At 33.5% G+C, this 20,047-nt stretch overlaps 1 protein-coding gene across 3 annotated transcripts; it reads left to right on the top strand.

The window, feature by feature from the left end:
• Positions 1-3,377: 3,377 nt before the first annotated feature.
• Positions 3,378-7,002, top strand: LOC112742064 (uncharacterized). 3 transcript variants are annotated; one of them, XR_011871961.1, is made up of 4 exons: positions 3,378-3,744; positions 5,411-5,864; positions 6,332-6,469; positions 6,656-7,002. XR_011871961.1 is itself a non-coding variant. In XM_025791276.3 (3 exons), exons 2-3 carry the CDS (start codon positions 5,508-5,510, stop codon positions 6,683-6,685), a joined length of 387 nt encoding a protein of 128 aa, XP_025647061.1. In that variant the 5' UTR covers positions 3,383-3,744; positions 5,411-5,507; the 3' UTR covers positions 6,686-7,002. The 3 variants fall into 3 exon arrangements, 2 of the variants coding, with proteins under 2 accessions (XP_025647061.1, XP_072072310.1); XM_025791276.3 differs by lacking the exon at positions 6,332-6,469 and having other exon boundaries at positions 3,383-3,744; XM_072216209.1 differs by lacking the exons at positions 3,378-3,744; positions 6,332-6,469 and adding an exon at positions 4,541-4,561.
• Positions 7,003-20,047: the final 13,045 nt, after the last annotated feature.

The raw sequence follows: 20,047 nt of genomic DNA on the forward strand, positions 1-20,047 counted from the left end.
AATTTTGGATTACTTTTTAAGATTTGGTCATGTTAATGGTATGTAAACTAGTATTTTATATATTAAAACTTGATTTTTTTATATAAATAAATTTAAACTAATACATCATATTATAAATAGATAAACTAATTTACTATGTAGGAAAGTAGTTTGAAACAGTTTTAAAATCATTTAGTATAATTTTAATTCAATTTATAAAAAAATTGAACTATAAATAAATTTTTCTAAGCATATGTAGTATTGATGTATCAGTATTTTATTTAATGACGAATTAAATTTAAGATTTTTTAACTAATATCAATTAATTTTTTTAAATTTTAAATAAAACTATTATGTATACATAAAAAAATAATCAGTAAATTAATCCTAATATATTTTATAAATACATGTGATGTTTTACTTATTTTAAATATATTTTAATATATAAATGACTCATTTGATAATAGATTTTTTTATGTACATGATTAATTTAAAATTTTAAATTCTAATACTAAATTCTAAATTTTAAAAAGATATTTTAAAAAATATTTTTTTATTTGTTCTTTAACTAATAATTATTATTACTTTAAAAAGTCTTATATATATATATATATATATATATATATATATATATATATATATATATTAAATAATTTTGTTGAGTAAAGATCATGGTTTTGAAAATCGGATCGGATTGATCGGTCGAACTAGTCAAACTGGGAACTGGCGATGAAAATGGTCCGATCCACTGTTTATAATCGCTTGATGGCGAATCGCTCAAAAATTGTTGAACCGGTCCGTTTTGAATAAACGACACCATTTTGTAGGGCCGTCAAAATGGGCCAAATTCATCGGGCCAGCCCGTTTACCCAATTAAATGGGTGGACTTTGCCTCTAAAATTAAGCCCTTTTAAATTTTGGGTTAAACGAGTTTAGTCCGATTAACACAAAAAAAAATGACGGATTAAACGGGCTAAATAGGCGACCCGTTTATTTTATTATTAATTTTTTTTAAAAATAGCACTTTTAACCAATATTTTTTCGACCCGACCCGAAAATTTGACCAATCAACTAAAAAAATACGGTTTATTTAAGGTTTTTGATCTAAAAGTGATAAGTTTTTGTCAAAATATTTTCAAAAGATAAAATAAAAGGATAAACGAGCCAGCCTGTTTAACCTATCGGGCTGACATCTGAGCTCAAAATTATGGTAGAAATTCACCTGCAATCGACTTCACATGAAGTTGTTTTTGGATGGATGGTTGACAAGTATTACCATTTGATTTGGAAAAAACTGGTTTATTTTATACAAATGGTTTATTTAAAAAAATCGTTTGGATAGATCAAATAACTATCTTTAAAAAAATTTTTATTTTTTTTGCGTATTATCCCTAAATTCTTAAATGATAAATTTAATACGTTCTTCTTCTTCAGCATTTTTGACCAATTTTTCTTTAAATTTATCTTTAACTTTTATTTATTTAATTTTTGTCAAATATATATATACAAATAGTTTAAAAAAGTAAAATTTGGTATTTTGAAAAAGAAACAAAATTCGCGTTTTTTATCCGTATAGAAATGGAAAAAAAGGAAAAATTAGGAATTGAGAAAAAAAGAGGAAAAAAATTAGAATTCACATGGAAGAAAAAACTGAATTTATCATACAAATAAAAGGTCATAAATAATACTATCTGTCTCTATTTTTTTCTGTCTCTATTTCTGTCTTTTTAAGGAGCTTTGATTTGTACTCAAATTTCTAGTCGCTAAATTTCTTCTCTAACACAGATTTTAAATTAAGCCGTAAAGATATGTTTAATTATAAATTTATCGTTAAATTAAATATTATAGTAATCAACCAATTAGCTTTTATTTTACTGATAAACTATTTTCATAGAAATTATTATTGATTTTTCAATATTATTCTATAAATAAATGATTTCTTTTAAAATAATAAAATCATAATTTCTTTGTCTAAAAATTATGATTTCACTATAATACACACTTTTGTGTTTTTCCTAAAAGACTAAAATTCATTTTCAATAAAACGAAAGTATCTAATCAAATTTTTATATTTATATAACTATTTAAAAGTTATCATTTTTTATTTAATGCATAAATCATAGTTGTCAGAACCGGACCGGACCGGCCGGTTCGACCGGAAAACCGGACCTAATACCGGTCCGGTCCAATCTTGCGACCGTTTCAGGTAGAGAATCGGTACGAACCGGTCTAACCCGGTGTGAACCGGTGAAAACCGGCGTAAACCGGACCGGTCCGAGCCAATCGGTCAATATTAAAGGTGAATGTACAATAGACCAGCAATCTGCAACTCCACCATGCTCCATACCCTCCAGCGCTGCCAAGTGTCAGCTTGTGATGATTAAAACTAGCATGCTTCTACCACCAAGCTGGAGTGATTGTCATTATTTAGTATACAAATTATAATACATATAGCATTTTTGCTTTTCACTTATATTCAATTTATTTTAATTTCAAAGTCTCTCATTTTTAAATCAATTACATTTTATTTAACTATAAATTTTATTAAATATATACAAATTAAAAAGATAAATAAAAAAATTTAATTAATCACAATTTATTTTTTCTTTTCATGATTATATGATATCTATTAATATTATTGTTTTAATATATTATTTTGTTTTTTGTCTTCGTATAAAGTTGATAGTTAAAAATCGTTAGATGATATTTAGTTAAACTAGTCAAATCATCTAACGATTCTTAAATATCAACTTCACAAAAAAATAATTTTATGTGACTTTTCACCTATAATAATATAATAAAAAAATGAATATAAACTAATTAATAAAGCATTAAAATTTAAAAATGATAATTATTTTTATAAAAATAAAAATAAAAATACAAATGATAAAAAATAATTAAATTTTATATAATTATTTAATTATACCGAGTTAACCGGTTCGACCAGTGATCCACTGGTTGAACCAATAATTCAGTGACCCAGTAATCTTACCGGTTCGATCACCGGTTCGGTTCTGACAACTATGACATAAATGCTTAATTATAATAAGTATTATAATATAATAATAATATAAAAAGCTCATTTAAAGATATTAGTTTTGAATAATTGAAATAGAACGAATTTTAAGAACATAACAAAAAAAAAAGATAAAAATAATTGTTTAGTCGAATTTAAATTAATTTTTTAATTAAAGCATTGTATAAAATAAACCGTTTTTTTCAAACTAAATAGTAATACGCAGAACGCAGCAGTCATCCAGAAACACAATATCATGTGAAGTGAAGTTATTTGCATGTAAATTTTTGTCAAAAATTATAATCTACAAATAAAACGGATTTAAACAGGCAAACCCATTTAATCCACAAGTTAAACAGACCGAATCTAAATAGACAGAGCTAACGCATTTGACAATCGTGTTTTTTTTCTTTTTAAATAAAGAAAACCAACCCCGTCAGCAACTCAGCACCCCTTCCCCCAACACTCCCTCATTCGTGAACTCAACCCCCCCCCCCCCCCCTCTTCCCCGTCCCCTCTTTTGAAGCCCTAGGTTCCCCCTCACCGTGTCTGCCGCAGTGCCGCCGCCGTCCGTGTTGTCGGCGCCTCCGATTCTTCCTCTTCCCCCTATCTGGAACTCAGGCCCTCTATTGTAGCTCGGCGCGTCGTCCCCATCCTCCCTGGTTTCTCTGCTCGAGGCTTGGAACAGCTCGCCGTCGGGTCGCCGCTTGCCGTCGTCTCGCCGGCTGCCGTCCGTGTCTCGGTCGAAGGTTAGTGGCCCCTGCTTTCACTTCTTCGGTTCTTCTTCTTCCTTTTATGCTCTGGTTACTGTTTGCTCTGTTTACTGATGGCTGAATGCTCGATTCTTCTTCTTCGTTTCAATTTCTGAAATTTTTGTTGAAAATTTCTTGTATGTTTTGTAATGTTTGTTGCTGTTTTGTAATGGCTGGTTGCTGGTTGCTGGTTGCTGGTTGCAGGTTGCAGGTTTACTGTGATTACTGGTTACTGCTGTAATGTTTGTAATGTTTTGTAATGTTTTGTTGCTGTTTTGGAATGTTTTGTAATGTTTGTTGCTGTTTTGTAATTGCTGGTTTCTGGTTGCAGGTTTAATGTGATTACTGGTTAATGTTTTATAATGTTTGTTGCTGAATGTTGATTGTTCTTGATTCTTGGTTCTGTTTAGTCTCTTCTGCTGTTGGTAATGTTGTTTTTGATTGGGTTTATCCATTGAGTGTTCAGGAAAGACATCTTAGATTTCTTGCTATAGTGGCACTTATATTCAATACTAAGAAGAGAAGACGTGATTACTGCAGTTTGACTTGAGAAATAGCTAATAGTTGTTTGGACTACCAGTGATCAAGGAGCAACATCTGTTGAAATTAGTTGTTTTCCACTCGTGCAGTTTGCATATTAGTATTCTTTTTTGTATTAAAACTATTGATATAATTACATTGACTTTCACATCATTAAAATTTATGTTATCTATCTACTCTGAAGTAACAATATATGCCAAAACAGGGCATACTTTCTGGTGTCAGTGAACCTTACCAGGCAAGGATGGAACTGTGATAATCTTTTTATCTTTCGGTCTGTGTTTTCTAGCTTAGCAATTGCATTGTCCATTGATTTTAATATGAACATGCTGCTACTGTTTATAGTAATGCTGTTTTATACCCTATGATGCTCTCATCCTAACCCACAAATGCTGATGAATTGACCTATATATTTCTTGTGTGGATTTTTTTCTTGAATTATTTTCTGGGGTTTGATTCCTTTTATGAGTATCTACTTAAAGTTCATATCCTTTTTGGGAGGAGGATTTTTTGGAGAATTTTTCATTCTGCTTATGTTGTTGTGGAGAAATATTTCAGACATGGTTCTTAAGTTGTTTGGCTGGGACATGATAATTGATCATTATTTTTTTTTTTTTGAGTGGTTAATTGTACTGACAATCTTTTAAGATTTGAGACTATGTTGATTATTAATTTCGAAAATAACATTTAGGTAGTGTTTTTAATTTGGAAGATATGTTAAGATTTATATTAGACTATAATTATATTTTAGGATGTTTATTTACGGTTTTTTCGGTTGAACCATGGTTAGACTGGTTGAACCAGTGAACCAGAGACTAGAGTGGTTCGATGACTGGTCCAGTTCTCAGAACCTTGGTAAAGATATGTTAATATGAATTTTATAAGAGTGATTTTTAAATTGTAATAATTAGAAAGATAATTGTTGTTAGTGAAAAAGAAACAAACAAGGGTGACATAACATAATCTAATTGTTGGTGGTGTGAGCTGGCCCAACCCAAACAAAAAGATATATTTTAAAGGTTAACAAACAAAGAGTTTAGTGTTCTCTCTAGTTTATTTTACTTATTTATTTATTAAAAAAAACTACAGAGAAACTCAGGCTAAGTCGTTATTTTTTTTCCAGTCGTCTGCAAAAAACTTCGTCTTGCAATTTGTGGTGTTTCCATCACATTGGAAAACCTCTCCGGTGCAGTTGTGGCCCGTCACCTCCGAGTGGGAAAATGTTGAAATTCCTATCGAAAGTGAAGATCGAGTACAACGCGCTGGACCCGCGAATAGCATCGTGTATGGAGTTCATGGCACAGTGCAACTCACGCAAGGCGAGGGAATCAAACCCTGCGTGCCAGGTGGAGGTGAAGCGTCGAACTGATGAACACCTGCCGCAGATCACGGTGACCTTCGTCAACGGCGTCGAGCAAGCCTTCGATGCGACCTCAACCCCTGCACAGAGCATAAGGACCATGATTCTTGAAAAAGGCCAAACCCTAGAGACCGAGCAGATGTTCCGAGAAGCTGGTGAGTCATGGCCTGTCATCATCCCCAAAGAAGAGCTATCTCAACCCGCACCTGGCATCAAGGTTTGTTTTTTCTAGCTTTATCGATTTTGTTTACTTGCGATTATGCTTGGTGCGTTCCTTTCAAGGTTAATTCTCTGCTTATTATTCCATTGCGGATCGTTTTCTGTTATTTTCTGGATGGTGATTGGTGCTGCATTATTGCTTTTACTTTAGGAATTCAGAATGGTATGGAAACAGAAAACTACTCTTACATCTATCTGGGATTGTAATTTTGATTTTCAAACTTAAACATCTCTGGATTGCATTTTTCAATCTCAAATATGAGTAGTAGATGTTGCATTTAATCTCTTTGTCGCATGATGAGTATAGCTTTTCTCATAGGAGCAATAATGAGTTTGGTGGTTTTCCTGTTCTTCATGCCTGATATCCTACTTTAATTTGATCTTGCCCGTAATAAATTTTAATGCAAAATTGCACATTTTTATTAGGATATTTGAAAGGTATTTTTTGCTTGTATTGTTATATAGAACAAGGAAGATACATGACAATTCTGAGATAAATTGAAGCTCCTAAGTATGCACGATGGATCCATCGATTTTACAGTCATGGTACATGTCATATGTTGCTGGAAACAGCAAAGAAGAAACCGTCTGCATTGATTACCTGTATGTCCCCAAGTTTCGCTATAAGATGGACATAATTTCTTCCCCTAATATATATAATAATGCTAGATAATAATCCATATTAGTTGTCTTACAATTATGTTTCAATACCATTCCTTCCATTTGAGTATGTGATTTATACCTATTCTATTAATTTTCATTTTCTCTCATGTGCCCCCTTCTTTTCAGCCAAGGAAAGCAGAGGAGAAGAAGCAATAGCCATGTATTTTTGAGCCTACCAAACGGCCAGGAAATGTGCCAATTTTCTCACGCATTCTCTCATCTTGTTTTGGCGGGGAGAGTACATGACATGAGACCACGGCTGTTCTGTGCTTTGCTGTAATTTAGGGTTGAATTATTGATATTGATTAAACAAATATGCATGTGATTCGTGTAATAATTGTTGTTTCTGAATAGCAGAATTTTGAAACTGTAATAATTTCATGCTAGAATTTGGTTTAGTTGCTGTCAGCTCTTAAACCTAGTTATATTTTATGACAAAAAGCTGTCAAAAGATATCAGATTATTGATTCAAATGCAAACTGTGTGAGAGATGGTCTTTGTTGACTTTTGGAATTGGGGTTCCAGTAACTATTGTAATTCAGAGGGGGAAACTGGTGGCATAGCATGGCTTGCATCCCTTGGTGTGGTTTCTTCTTGGTCAGGCTAATAGGATTTTCAATTTTTATTACAGTGGATCTATGTAGCGAAAAAATGTTCTTGAAAGTCTCTAGCACTTGTGATGCCTAATAAATAGAAGAGTTATCTCGGTAACAAAACGTTATGCTCTTTTTTTTTTAGATAGGCATGCAAAATTGCAAATGACTGATGTGTTGGGCACTTGTGCCCTCTACCTAGCACTTGAGTTTGAAGATTAATGTAATTAACTACTTCCAACCTATCAATAAATAAATAAATAATGAAGAATTAATCTTTGTACGAAATATAGAAAGGCAGGGGATTTTTTAATGTAGATTGTGGTGCTTTTGTGGCAGAGAAGAGGCGTTTGAGTTGGGCCATTAAATTCTTGAGTTATTTGAGTTTTGTCGGGCGAAGACAGAATGACTACATAAAAAATAGTGTACTCTCTAGTTTATTTTATTAATTTATTTAATTTGATGAATTTTGGATCACTTTTTTTTTTTTTAAATTTGGCCATTATTCATTGTATGTAAACTACTTAAAACTAATATTTTATATATTAACTTGATTTTTTTTATATAAATCAGTTTAAACTAATACACTATATTATAAACTGATAAACTGATTTAGTCACAAAAGAAAAAAACTGATAAACTGATTTACTCTGTAAGAAAGTAGTTTGATGCAATATTTAAATTATTTAAAATAATTTCTTCTGGTTTTAATTTAGTTTATAAAAAAACTGAACTATGAATAAATCTTTTTAATCATATGTAGTATTGGTCTCAGTAAAAATTAAATATTTTTACTAAATTAAATTTTAGGTAAATTTTTTTAATTAATATTAATTACTTTTTTAATTATAAATTTTAAAATTTAAATAAAAATATTATGTATACACAAAAAATAATAACTAAATTAGCCATAATATTTGATAAATATATGTGCTATTTTATTTTTTTAATATATTTCATATATTAACAATTTAACATATATTCTATATAGATAGCTAATTTGATAACAAATATTTTTGTGTACAGATTAATTTAAAATTTTATATAAATTTTAAAAATTGATTTCTTGTATTTATTCTTTAACTAATTATTATTGTTTTAAAAGTCTTATATATAATTGTATAATTTTGTTGAGTAAATATAAATTAACACGAAGTTTAGAAATATGATTTCTAAATTTTAATAATTAGAAAGATAATTAAAAGAAAAGAATAAAATAGGTTTTTTAATTATATTTCTTTTCAAGATGTGAAAAAAAAAGAAAGAAAGAAAGTTGGACGTAAGAGGGGAGCTGGCCCAACTATCTATGGATCTATGTTGTGTTTATTTTTTGGTTGAAGGGTGAAAACGTTCAGATTTATTTTGAAAAGCTAGCCTTTGGTCGTAATTATATCAACTCATATCGGGTTTAAAAAATATCACTATTTTTTAATGATTATATATTTTTTTAAAATTTTTCTACGCAAAATTTTTTAGAGTGAGATATTTATTTTTTAATCATTCATTAAGACAACGACGAAAAAAAATCACGACTTTGACTTTATCCTTTTTTGGATGTTTTATTTTTAGTCGTAATTGTATCTCCAAAATCCATTAAATCAAGATAAATTTTGACATCTAATATCCATGATAAATAGTTATTTTTAAATATATCAAGAGTATTAAATTTAAGATGAGAAAATTTTGACATAATAAATATTTATTATCTGAGTATTCCTAAATTTTAATGAGAACCTTGTGCTGATAATGTATTATAAAATAAATAAAAAAATGAAAATAAATATAAAATAAAAAGTGAAAAATAGAGAATTTTAGTATTAATATTCACTAATATTATCATCTCAATATAATAGAGATGATTCATATATATTTACTTATATTATATCAGTATTGTAGCATGCATCTATGTAAAAAGAGAGAAATATTTTATATTGATGTTGCGTGTATATTTTGCATGAAGCTTGCTCCCTATTTATACACCTATCAAATCCACTTTTTCAAATTTCATTAAACTCAATTTTTCTTGGTAACATGAACCTCCCAATCTTAAAAGGTTCAGCCGCTCCTAGACATCTATATTACAACAATTTCAAACAAAAGAAAAGAATTTTTTTTTCTTATGACAATTTTATTTTCAAAGTGTTCCAAATACACCTGCCTTTACAAATTTACAATATATTTGTTATTTATTTTTGTTGGCAAATGTTTTAAAGGCATTATGTAAAAATATTATTAAAAAAATTAGTAAAAAATAAAAAACAGTTTATTATTATCTTTTTAACAAGTGTACTCATCAGACTTTTCAACTAATTAAATACTATGACAAAAATATTTTATTTAGTTCTAATGTTTGATTTTAATTTTATTATTTTTAGATTTTATTTTAGAATAATTATTCAAATCAATTCTGAAATTTTTAAAATTAGATATTTTAATAGTTTCTCAAGTTTTAAAATATAAAAAATAATTTTTAACGTTTTTTGTTAGACGATACAATCTTTTTTTGTTAGTCACTAACGGTGACTGCTAATGTAAAACATTAACTTATACAGTGACCATTAAGTACACATATGCGAGTTGAACAAATCAATTTCCAAAGTGAAGTATAAAATAGTCCTAAAAATTTAAAAATTTTCGAAAAAGTGAGGAGAGAGAAAACGGTTAGGATATTTTTGAAAAAGATATGATTTTAAAAATCTTAAAAGGATATGATTTGAAAAATTTTGACAAAGTCAACCCAAGAGATTCGAAAATTATGAGCAATTAAAGGAAAAAATATTTTTTTTATTTTTGAATATTATTATGAAAGAGAAGAACACACAAAAGACACAAGACTTAAAATTTTTAGATCCAATGCTCCTTATTTTCGAAAATTTTGGAGGAAAAATACCAAGGCACACCAAACTTAAAAATTTTAAGATCGAAACACAAAGAAAACTCAAGAACACTTTGAAGACTCACAAGAACAAGAACAAAAGAAAGAACACCAAACTTAAAATTTTTAGAAAACCAAAATAAAATTTCGAAAACTAAAGAAAATTAACAAGAGAACACCAAACTTAAAATTTGGCACAAGATTTAATCAAAGAAAAAATATTTTTGAAAAAATTTTAAAAAGAAGATACCCAATTACCAAGAACACAAGCACAATGCTCTAGCCAACTGAGCTATAAATTTAACGTGTTTTAAAAAGGTATTTTTAAAAGAAAATAAAAACATACAATTGACACCAAACTTAAGATATGAAACTAAACTCAAATAAAAGACTCCAAGAAAAATTAAAAACTAATAAAGAAAAATAATATTTTTGAAAGATTTTTTTGAAAAGAATAATAAAAGATGCAATCCTAGTGACTCTAAACCAAAAAGACAAATTTTTCATAATCTAAGTAACAAGATAAACCATCAGTTGTTCAAACTTGAACAATCCCCGGCAACGGCGCCAAAAACTTGGTGCACGAAAATTATACTCATACTATGAAATTCCGCACAATTAACCAGCAAGTGCACTGGGTCGTCCAAGTAATACCTTACGTAAGTAAGGGTCGATCCCACGGAGATTGCCGGCTTGAAGTAAGCTATGGTTATCTTATTATTCTTAGTCAGGATATCAATAGGGTTCTTTAGTTTTAATTGTAAAAAGTGAAAGAGCATGAAATGAATATTTGTTACGCAGTAATGGAGAATGGGTTGGAGTTTTGGAGGTGCTTTATCCTTTGAATTTCTGCTTTCCTACTGTCTTCTTCTTCACGCACGCAGGTCTCCTTCCATGGCAAGCTGTATGTTGGTAGATCACCGTTGTCAATGGCTACCAGCCGTCCTCTCAGTGAAAAGGGTCCATGTACATGGCTAATCATCTGTTGGTTCTCACTTGTGTTGGAATAGGATTCAGTGATCCTTTTGCGTCTATCACTACGCCCAACGTTTGTGAGTTTGAAGCTCGTCACAGACATCCTCTCCCAGATCCTACTCGGAATATCACAGACAATGTTTAGACTTTCTGGATCTTAGAAATGCTGCCAATTGGTTCTATCTTATACCACGAAGACTCTGATCTCACAGATTGAATGCTCTATTATCAGGAGAGGCAGTCAAACTCGTGAACCAAGAACCCAAGAGACATCCATTCAATCCAAGGTAGAACAGAAGTGGTTGTCAGGCACGCGTTCATAGGTTGAGAATGGTGATGAGTGTCACAAATAATTACATTCATCACGCCGAAGTGCGAATGAACATCTTAGAATAGAAACAAGCAAGATTGAATAGAAAACAGAAATACTTGCATTAATTCATCGAGACGCTGCAGAGCTCCTCACCCCCAACCATAGAGTTTAGAGACTCATAACGTCAAAGGTACAATTTCATATGTAAAAATGTCATGAGGTACAAAATAAATCTCTAAAAGTAGTTTATATACTCAACTAGTAATCTAGGTTTACAGAAAATGAGTAAACTAAGATAGATAGTGCAGAAATCCACTTCTGAGGCCCACTTGGTGTGTGATAGGGCTGAGCATTGAAGATTTCACGTGCATAGGCCATTCTCAAAGTTAAACGCCAGCTTGTAACCTATTTCTGGCGTTTAACTCTACTTTGCAACTTGTTTCTAGCGTTTGACGCCAGAATAGGGCAGAAAGCTGGCGTTAAATGTTAGTTTGCATCATCTAAACTTGGACAAAGTATGGACTATTATATATTTCTGGAAAGCCCTGGATGTCTACTTTTCAACGCAATTGAGAGTGCACCATTTGGACTCCTGTAGCTCCAAAAATTCCATTTCGAGTGCAGGGAGGCCAAAATCCAACAGCATCTGCAATCCTTTTTCAGCCTTTGAATCAGATTTTCGCTCAGGTCCCTCAATTTCAGCCAGAAAATACCTGAAATCACAGAAAAACACACAAACTCATAGTAAAATCCAGAAATGTGATTTTTGCATAAAATCTAATAAAAATGTACTAAAAAGTAGCTAGATCCTACTAAAAACTATATTAAAACACTCCCAAAAAGCGTATAAAATATCCGCTCATCACAACACCAAACTTAAACTGTTGCTTGTCCCCAAGAAACTAGATAAATAAAATAGGATAGTACGAGGATCAAGAGGCAATCTCAGAGTTTTACATGAAGCTCAATTCTAATTAGATGAGCGGGGCTAGTAGCTTTTTACTTCTGAACAGTTTTGGCATCTCAATTCATCCCTTAAAGTTTAGAATGATTAGCATCCATAGGAACTCAGAATTCAGATAGTGTTATTGATTCTCATAGTTTAGTATGTTGATTCTTGAACACAGCTACTTTATGAGTCTTGACCGTGGCCCTAAGCACTTTGTCTTCCAGTACTACCACCGGATACATAAATGCCACAGACACATAACTGGGTGAACCTTTTCAGATTGTGACTCAGCTTTGCTAAAGTCCCCAATTATAGGTGTCCAGAGTTCTTAAGCACACTCTTTTGGATCATGACTTTAACCACTCAGTCTCAAGCTTTTCACTTGGACCTGCATGCCACAAGCATATGGTTAGGGACAGCTGGGTTCAGCCACTTAGGCCAGGATTTATTCTTTTAGGCCCTCCTATCCATTGATGCTCAAACCCTTGGAATCTTTTTACCCTTACCTTTTGTTTTTAAGGGCTATTGGCTTTTTCTTTTTCTTTTTCTCTTTTTTTTTTGCTATTTTTTTCACTGCTTTTTCTTGCTTCAAGAATCAATTTTATGATTTTTTAGATTATCAATAATATTTTTCTTTTTCATCATTCTTTCAAGAGCCAACAGTTTTAACATTCATAAACAATAAGATAAAAAAATATGCACTATTTAAGCATTCATTCAGAAGACAGAAAGTGTTGCCACCACATATAAATAATTTGAATTTTTCTTATTAAGAACTCAAAAAAATTGCCTCCTTATTCTAAAAATATCTGCTATTTTATTCATGTTTAATAATGATGGGGAAAATAAATTATAGCTTACTTGGAGATGATAAAAATAAAAATAAAATACTAATTACTACTACTCATATGACTCCTAAGATAGATTTCTAATAGCAGAAGTTATCACGGAATTAAGATTAGGACTCAACAACCTTTATTTTGGGAGATGGACGCTCCTTCAATTTATGGGTTGTCTGGACCTTCAAGAGAAAGCTTCTGGCACTTCAGCTCCTGTAGTTCACGCCCTTGCTTCTCCTGTTCCTTAAGCAGTTTGCAGATCATAAAATTTCGATTCTGCTGTTTTTCCTTGAGTTGATCCATAGTTACTTGCAACTTGGTGACAGATGCTTCTAGGCGGGTCCAATAGTCAATCTGAGAGATTTCTGGGAGGAACTCCTGCGCCCTCCTTTTGATAGAGTTTTCTTGTACTTGTTGCCCTCCATTGACTTCCTGGTGATTGGATGTTCGACTGGGATGAACTCATCTACTCCCATCTTCACTCCAGCCTCTTTACATAGCAGAGAAATCAAATTTGGGTAAGCCAATTTAGCGTTCTTGGAGTTCTTATTTGCAATTACTGGGATGAACTTCCACTTCGTTTTCTTGCATAATACAATAGATCATCACTGCTCTTTTGATAGTGACTTTGGATCGGTTGCTGGTAGGCAGTATGAAACGCCTAATGAAATCCAGTCAGCCCCTAGCAATTGGTTTGAGATTCCCTCTCTTGAGTTGATTTGGAACACCTTTTGTGCTGGTTATCCACTTGGTTCCAGGGATGCATATGTCCTTTAGAATTTGGTCCAAGCGCTTATCATTGGTGGACGAAATTGTGATTTATGCTTGAATTGTTGTTCAAAATTAATTCCCCAGTAATGGCTCCAAAAACTTGGTGCTCAATACCATGGTCTAAATATAACCTCACAACTTACGTGAGTAAGTGTCGATCCTACAGAGATTGTTGGTATGAAGCAAGCTATGGTCATCTTGTAAATCTCAGTCAGGCGGATAATAATTGATTATTGGGTTTTCGAAAATATAAAGAGATAATTAATTTATTAATAAAGGATAGAAATACTTATGTAATTTCATTGGTAGGAATTTCAGATAAGTGTATGGAGATGTTGTATTCCTTTTGAATCTCTGCTTTCCTACTGCATCCATCCAATCATTCTTACTCCTTTCTATGGCAAGATATATGTAGGGCATCACCGTTGTCAATGGCTACATTCCATCCTCTCAGTAAAAAAGGTCCAAATGCTCTGTCACAGCACGGCTAATCATCTGTTGGTTCTCGATCATGTTGGAATAGAATCCCTTGATTCTTTTGCGTTTGTCATGACACCCAGCAATCACGAGTTTGAAGCTCGTCATAGTCATTCAATCCCAGAATCCTACTTGGTGTATGTTTGGGCTGAGCTTGATTTATCCACGAGCTGAGGCTTATCTTGGAGTTGAACGCCAAGTTGTAACGTGTTTTGGGCGTTCAACTCTGGTTCGTGACGTGTTTCTGGCATTGAGCGCCAGTTTACGTCATCAAATATCGAATAAAGTATGGACTATTATATATTTATGGAAAGCTCTGGATGTCTACTTTCCAACGCCATTAAGAGCGCGCCATTTGGAGTTCTGTAGCTCCAAAAAATCCATTTCGAGTGCAGGGATGTCAGATTCTAACAGCATCAGCAGTTCTTTGTCAGCTTCCTATCAGAGTTTTGCTCAGGTCCCTCAATTTCAGCCAGAAAATACCTGAAATCACAGAAAAACACACAAACTCATAGTAAAGTCCATAAATGTGAATTTAGCATAAAAACTAATGAAAATATCCCTAAAAGTAACTAGATCATATTAAAAACTACCTAAAAACAATGCCAAAAAGCGTATAAATTATCCGCTCATCAACCATCACACACCATTCTCCTATTAAAGGATTCTGGATCATCTTGTAGTTGAGGCAGCTTGAAGACCTCTCTTATTTTGTCAAGGTGGAAGTAAATCATCTTCCCTCTGACCATGGTTCGAAAGGTATAGAAAGCGGTTCTAGTCATTCTCTGCCTCTCTGTTTGCCATAGATTTGAGTAGAATTCCTGAACCATATTTTTACTCACTTTTGTCTCAGGATTGGCTAGGATTTCCTAGCCTTTGTTTCGAGTTTGCTCTTGGATCTCTAGATATTCGTCTTCTTTCAGATCAAATTTTACTTTCGGGATCACTGACCTTAGACCCATTATTTTATGGTAATTGTCTGAATGTTCCTTGGTTAAGAACCTCTCTTGATTCCAAAATGATATTGGATTATTCTCTTTCTTGCCTCTTGAAGTGGTTTGTTTTCCCTTAGGAGATATGATCTTAGTGAGTCTTAGCTCAGTGATCACGCAAAACACACCAAACTTAGAGGTTTGCTTGTGCTTAAGCAAAAGAAAGGAAAGGAGAGGAGAAGGAGGAGAGCCAAATTCAAAATGTGGAGGAGAGGGGGTGGCCGAATGTTAATTTAAAAGGGAGGGGGTGGGTTCGAAAATTTTTGAAAAAGATATGATAGAAGATATGATTTGTAAAAAGATCAGTATGATATGCAAAAAATGTAATTTTAAAATAAGATAAGAGAGAGTTTTGAAAAAGATAATTCTAAATTTGAAAAGATAGTATGATAAGTTGAAAAAAAGATTTGAAAAGATATTAAAAAGATATATGAATTTTGAAAAAGATTTGAAGATAAATTAAAAAGATATATGCATTTTGAAAAAGATTTTGAAAAGAAGAAAAGATTTTTAGGATTAAGAGTTATTTTTTATTTTTTATTTATTTTTTATTTTTTTGAAATTTGAAATTGAAAGATGAGGATTTGAAAAATGTTTATGCAAGAGATTATGGATGTAAAAAATAAAAAAATTGGGTTAGAAAACAAAATCACCTCCCCTCCACGTTCTGGCGTTAAACGCCCAAACGATGCTTGTTTTGGGCGTTTAACGCCCAATTGCTGCTTGTTTTGGGCATTTAACGCCCAGCCAGGTACCCTGGCTGGCGTTAAATGCCAAAAAGTATTTATCACTGGGCGTTTTTCTAAACACCCAGGATGCTGTAGCTCTGGCGTTTAACGCCCAGAAGTTGCTTGTTACCTGGCTGGCGTTAAATGCCAGAAAGTGCCTCTTACTGGCGTTTTCATGCCAGTGAGCTTCTTTTCTCTGCTCTGAATCTTTTTATAACTCTGTGAACTCCTGTAAATGAGAATTAGTTCTGATGATAACTTATTAAACTCGTATAATTATTATTTAAATAACAAATAAACTACAGTAATGACTGTGTTGCCTTCCAGCAAGCACTTCTTTATTATCTTTAGCTGGACTTACTGAGCTTTAATCTAGTCTCAGTTTTGAGCATTCTTGCTCAAAATTGCTTTCAAGATAATGTTTGACTCTCTGTCCATTAACAATGAACTTTTTGTCATAATCAATATCCTGAAGCTCTACATATCCATATGGTGACACGCCTCTGTAATCACATATGGTCCTCTCCATCGGGATTTTATTAGTTTCCCAGGGAATAGCCTGAGCCTAGAGTTAAACAGCAGAACCTTTTGTCCTGGCTCAAAGACTCTGGATGACAGGTTCTTATCATGCCATCTCTTTGCTTTTTCCTTGTAAATTTTGGCATTTTCAAAAGCATTGAGTCTGAATTCCTCTAGCTCATTCTGCTGGAGCAATCTTTTCTCTCCAGCTAATTTGGCATCAAGGTTTAGGAATCTTGTTGCCCAGTAGGCTTTATGCTCCAGTTCCACGGGCAGGTGACAGGCCTTCCCATACACAAGCTAGTATGGAGAGGTTCCTATGGAGTCTTGAATGCTATTTTGTATGCCCATAGAGCATCATCCAAGCTCTTTGCCCAATCCATTCTACGAGCAATTACAGTCCGTTCCAGGATTCTTTTTAGTTCTCTATTAGAGACTTTAGCTTACCCATTGGTCTGTGGATGATATGGAGTTGCCACATTGTGGCTAATTCCATATTGGACCATGGCAGTATAAAGCTGTTTATTGTAGAAATGAGTGCCTCCATCACTGATCAGTGCTCTAGGGACACCAAATCTACTAAAGATATGTTTCTGGAGGAACTTCAGTACTGTCTTAGTATCGTTAGTGGGTGTTGCAATTGCCTCCACCCATTTAGATACATAGTCTACTGCCACCAAAATGTAAGTGTTTGAGTATGATGGTGGGAAAGGACCCATGAAGTCAATACCCTATACGTCAAACAACTCAATCTCTAAGATCCCCTGTTGAGGCATGGCGTAACCATGAGGCAGATTACCAGCTCGCTGGCAACTGTCACAGTTACGTACAAACTCTCGGGAGTCTCTATAGATTGTAGGCTAGTAGAAGCCACATTGGAGGACTTTAGTGGCTGTTCGCTCACCTCCGAAATGTCCTCCATATTGTGATCCATGGCAATGCCATAGGATCTTCTGCGCCTCTTCTCTAGGCACGTGGTGCACGAAATTGTGATCATCAACAATAGCATTCAACTTGGTATGCGCGTTTATAACTCAGCACTTTCTTCACAACCTCACACAACTAACCAGCAAGTGCACTGGGTCATCCAATTAATAAACCTTACGTGAGTAAGGGTCGATCCCACGGAGATTGTTGGTATGAAGCAAGCTATGGTCATCTTGAAATTCTCAGTTAGGCGGATAATATATGGTTATGGAGTTTTTGAATAATAATAATAAATAAACAGAAAATAAAGATAAAAATACTTATGTAAATCATTGGTGGGAATTTCAGACAGGCGTATGAAGATGCTGTGCTCCTTCTGAATCTCTGCTTTCCTACTGCCTTCATCCAATCCTTCTTACTCCTTTCCATGGCAAGCTGTATGTAGGGCATCACCGTTGTCAATGGCTACATCCCATCCTTTCAGTGAGAATGGTCCAAATGCTCTATCACAGCACGGCTAATCATCTATCGGAATAGAATCCATTGATTCTTTTGCGTTTGTTATCACACCCAACAATCGCGAGTTTGAAGCTCGTCACAGTCATTCAATCCTTGAATCCTACTCAGAATTTCACAGATTCGCGCGTCCGTGTGCTTTGCTCGTGCGCGTCCCCGGTCGCCAGATCAACAATGAAAAATTATATGTTGTTGCAAAGCTCCGGATGTTAGCTTTCTAACGCAACTGAAACCGCCTCATTTGGACCTCTGTAACTCATGTTATGATCGATTGAGTGCGAAGAGGTCAGGGCTGACAGCTTTACAGTTCCTTCAGCTTCTTGTATTCCTTTCACTTTTGCATGCTTTCTTTCCATCTTCTAAGCCATTCCTGCCCTGTAATCTCTGAAAATACTTAACACACATATCAAGGCATCGAATGGTAATAAGAGAGGATTAAAATTAGCTAAATTAAGACCAAAGAAATATGTTTTCAATCATAGCACAAAATCAGGAAGGAAAATGTAAAACCATGCATTTTGTATGAACAAGTGTATGAAAGATTGATAAAATCCACTCAATTGAGCACAAGATAAACAGTAAAATAGTGGTTTATCAAACTCATACAGTCATCATTAATCATAACTCATCATTACTCTCCCCTTACTTCGTCCACAAGTTACCACATCTCCTAGCCTATTCCCATCGCTAGGCATACTATAAGTATTTAGGACATAAAGGGTGAGAATGGAGACTTAGAAGTCTGAAATTTCGCTTGAAAACTCAAAATCAACTTTTACTGAAAACAGGGTCATGCGTGCGCGTCACCTATGCGCACACGTGGGTGCGTTTTGTGCTCCTCGCACAAAACCAGCACAATACCGCGCAACTCTCGGGATTTTCTACTGGGCATTCGCATCAGTGCAGCGACGCGTACGTGTAGTCTAGGCGCACACGTGAGAGAGTAAGAATTGTGAGTGACGCATGCATGTCGGCCATGCGTGCGTGTCGGAGTACATTTTACCAAAAATTTTACTAAGTTAAAAGCTGCAGAGTTACATTTTCAAACCCCAAACTTCCAATACACATAACTTCTTCTACAAAATTCTTTTTTCAACTATTTTTGAACCGTTGGAAAGATCGTTGAATAAACTTTAATAAAAGTTCAATTTTGAAGAATTCCAAACTTCGTGGACCGAGTTATGTATCGCCAAAGTGGGTCAAAAATTAGTTTTTACCCAAAAATAGAAATCACCAATTTTTCCAATGTTCACAAGCCAAATTCATTTCCACTCATCCAAATGACCACAACCCAACCACATTCACATAATTACACCCAACCAAAACCAAACCTACCTCATCTACACAATTTCACCCAAAACTATCAAATTCCACACCTCAATCCCTCAAACCTTATTATTCAATAACCAAACCAATTATTCACACAGTCAATATCTAAAATCCATCCAATCTCTTATATCATCACATAATACACACATCAACTTACCTTCCTTACCTCTTTCCGGCTTCCGGCCCAAATTCACAATTTAAATGCATATTCCAAAAACCAATGCTCATTATCCAATTCATCAAATTCTCAACACACCAAACATACAATTCACACAATTTTCAACCAATCATTAATTTGCATTACATATCAACTATGCATATTAGTACCAATCGTTTACACAATCCAAACTTAATCCTAGGGGCATTTAGACTAGGAATTCTCATCACACCACACGGTACTTAAATAAAACTTAAATCATACCTCTTGTAGCCAAAATAACTGAGCTTCTTCTTGAGAGCTTCCACCAAACCTTAGTTCTAAGCCTCACCAAGGCCCCACAAGCAATATCAATCTTCCAATTATGCACCAAAATCACCCAATACTCTAACATAATCAATTTTCACACTTATAATCAACCTAGGGTTCAAGAAATTGATAAATCACAAGAGTTAGAGGGTTTCTTACCTTAATCCACGAAATTGGTTGATGGAACTCACCAATGGTTTATACTAGAGCACTCATAAACAACCAAAATCACAAGATTTCTTCAAAACC

This window comes from Arachis hypogaea, chromosome 2 (genome assembly GCF_003086295.3).
Source record: "Arachis hypogaea cultivar Tifrunner chromosome 2, arahy.Tifrunner.gnm2.J5K5, whole genome shotgun sequence".
Lineage (NCBI taxonomy): Eukaryota > Viridiplantae > Streptophyta > Magnoliopsida > Fabales > Fabaceae > Arachis > Arachis hypogaea.